This window comes from Calidris pugnax, unplaced genomic scaffold (assembly GCF_001431845.1).
Source record: "Calidris pugnax isolate Ruff unplaced genomic scaffold, ASM143184v1 scaffold89, whole genome shotgun sequence".
Taxonomy (NCBI): Eukaryota; Metazoa; Chordata; class Aves; order Charadriiformes; family Scolopacidae; genus Calidris; species Calidris pugnax.
This window is the reverse complement of record NW_015090865.1, coordinates 4,039,865-4,041,741: the sequence shown is the minus strand read 5'-3', so window position 1 is coordinate 4,041,741 and position 1,877 is coordinate 4,039,865. Positions and strand designations below refer to the sequence as shown.

Below are 1,877 nucleotides of genomic sequence, written 5' to 3'. Positions count from 1 at the left end.
CCGCCCCCCGCGCCGTGTCCCCCTGACGAGCCCCGCCATCTCCCCTCAGATGCGCACTCCCCGGCGGAGAGCGGCGCGGAGGCAGCGGGACAGGAGCCTGACGAGGCGGGTCCGCCCGGGGACGGCACCGGGAGCGGGTCCGGGCCCCAGCCCGCCGCCCCCCAACCCGTTGCGGAGGAGCCGGGCTCGCCGCGGGGCGGCCGGCGGCGGCGGGCGGAGGCGGGGTGCGGCAAACCGCGGCGGGCACGGACGGCCTTCACCTACGAGCAGCTGGTGGCCCTGGAGAACAAGTTCCGAGCCACCCGGTACCTGTCGGTCTGCGAGCGCCTCAGCCTGGCCCTCTCCCTCAGCCTCACCGAGACGCAGGTGAAGATTTGGTTCCAAAACCGACGCACCAAGTGGAAGAAACAACACCCGGGAACCGACGGGGCGGCCCCCGCACCTTCCCCCGCGGCGGCGGTGGCGGCGGCGGGGGGCGGCGGCAGCCCCAGCCCACCGGCTCCCGGCGCTCTCCCCTTTCAGACTTTCCCCTCCTATACCGCCGCCAACCTCCTGGTCCCGCCGGCCGCCCCCTTCCCTCTGGGCGGCGGAGCCTTCGGGCCCTTCCTCGGCCCCGCGTACCTCGGCCCCTTCTACGCCCCGCACCTCTGAGCCGGGCCGGGCCGGGGGGGCGGCGGGGCCGGGGGGGTCTCGGCCTTCGGTCCTTCGCTCCCGGTGGTTGCATGGCGATTTGAAGTGTAAGGTGGTTTTTGGTTTGTTTTTTTTTTTTTCCCCTAGTCGTCACAGCAGCATGTTTAAGGTCCATACTCGGAGAAAAAAGAAAAAAAAAAAGCCACTGGATTTTATTAGCACGTTTTGAGATGTAATTACAGGCGCTGGAGATGGGAAGAGTAACCCTCTTTACACATGCCTGACACTAATTCCCTCCAGATTCTTCTCCGAGTTGCTTTTAAAAACACTCCTCGCTGCCGTTTGGCTTGCCAGCACATGTCTCAGACCTGGAGAGCTCGGGAGCACTCGCTGCAGTTATCCGGGGGCTGGTCCATGCTGCCCATTCCCATCCCAGGGATGCTCGCCGGTGAGGATGTCCCCAAGGCCCTCCTTTTGCTCGTGGGACTCGCTCGTGCCCTGTTTGACCCACGTTTTATTATCATTTCTGACTTCTGACCTGAAAACCACCAGGTATCCAACCTGGAAGAGAGTTTTTGTCCAAGAAGGTGTAGGGAACCGCAGCTCCGTGCCATCGGGCGACCAGCAGAAAATCTGCCCCGTCAGTGGGAAAGTATTCACTTGCTGCTAAATGTCCACTGCCTCCTCTGCATTTCTTTCCAGCTCATCCCCAGTGACTTCAAAGGTTTTGGATGAGATGTCTAAAGATCATTCTTTTCGCAGAGAACAGTTGTTCTTGTAATAACACAGCGTTAGTGCCAAATGAGGCAGAAAAGAAAACATAAATCAGAGAAAATGATTACATTATTCATTGCTTTAAAAATGGGGCATTTGTGGTAGAAAATAAGTAAAACGCTGAATTTCCAGCATGCCGAGACCTATTTTCCATAAGAGAGAAACACATGCTTTTTTTTTTTTTTTTGCTTTTTGAAGCATTTGTTAGAAAGGAAAATCACATTTCATCTTCATCGTTACAAGCACCGGAATGAAAAGGAATTTTAGCTGGGGGCTTATCCGTCCCTGAACGGACGGGAAGTAATTGGTTTAAAAAACAATATATATCTGTCTCATGCAGTTTCACAAATTATTACAACACGCTGCTCAAGACTGTATCCCCTCAGTCTCTTACGATGCTTTAAAGTACACATTGGCTCTCCAACCAAAAAACTTAGCTCATAAATCCTATCTAGCTCTTCTTGTGTTTGTCT

General features: G+C 56.0%; 1 protein-coding gene across 1 annotated transcript in view; it reads left to right on the top strand.

The window, feature by feature from the left end:
• NKX1-2 (NK1 homeobox 2) overlaps nucleotides 1-651 on the top strand; it is a 1,807-nt gene extending 1,156 nt beyond the window's left edge. Inside the window, exon 2 of the mRNA XM_014945218.1 lies at nucleotides 50-651. Within this exon, the coding sequence (XP_014800704.1) occupies nucleotides 50-651 (602 nt within the window). The remainder of the gene's footprint in view (nucleotides 1-49) is intronic.
• Nucleotides 652-1,877: the final 1,226 nt, after the last annotated feature.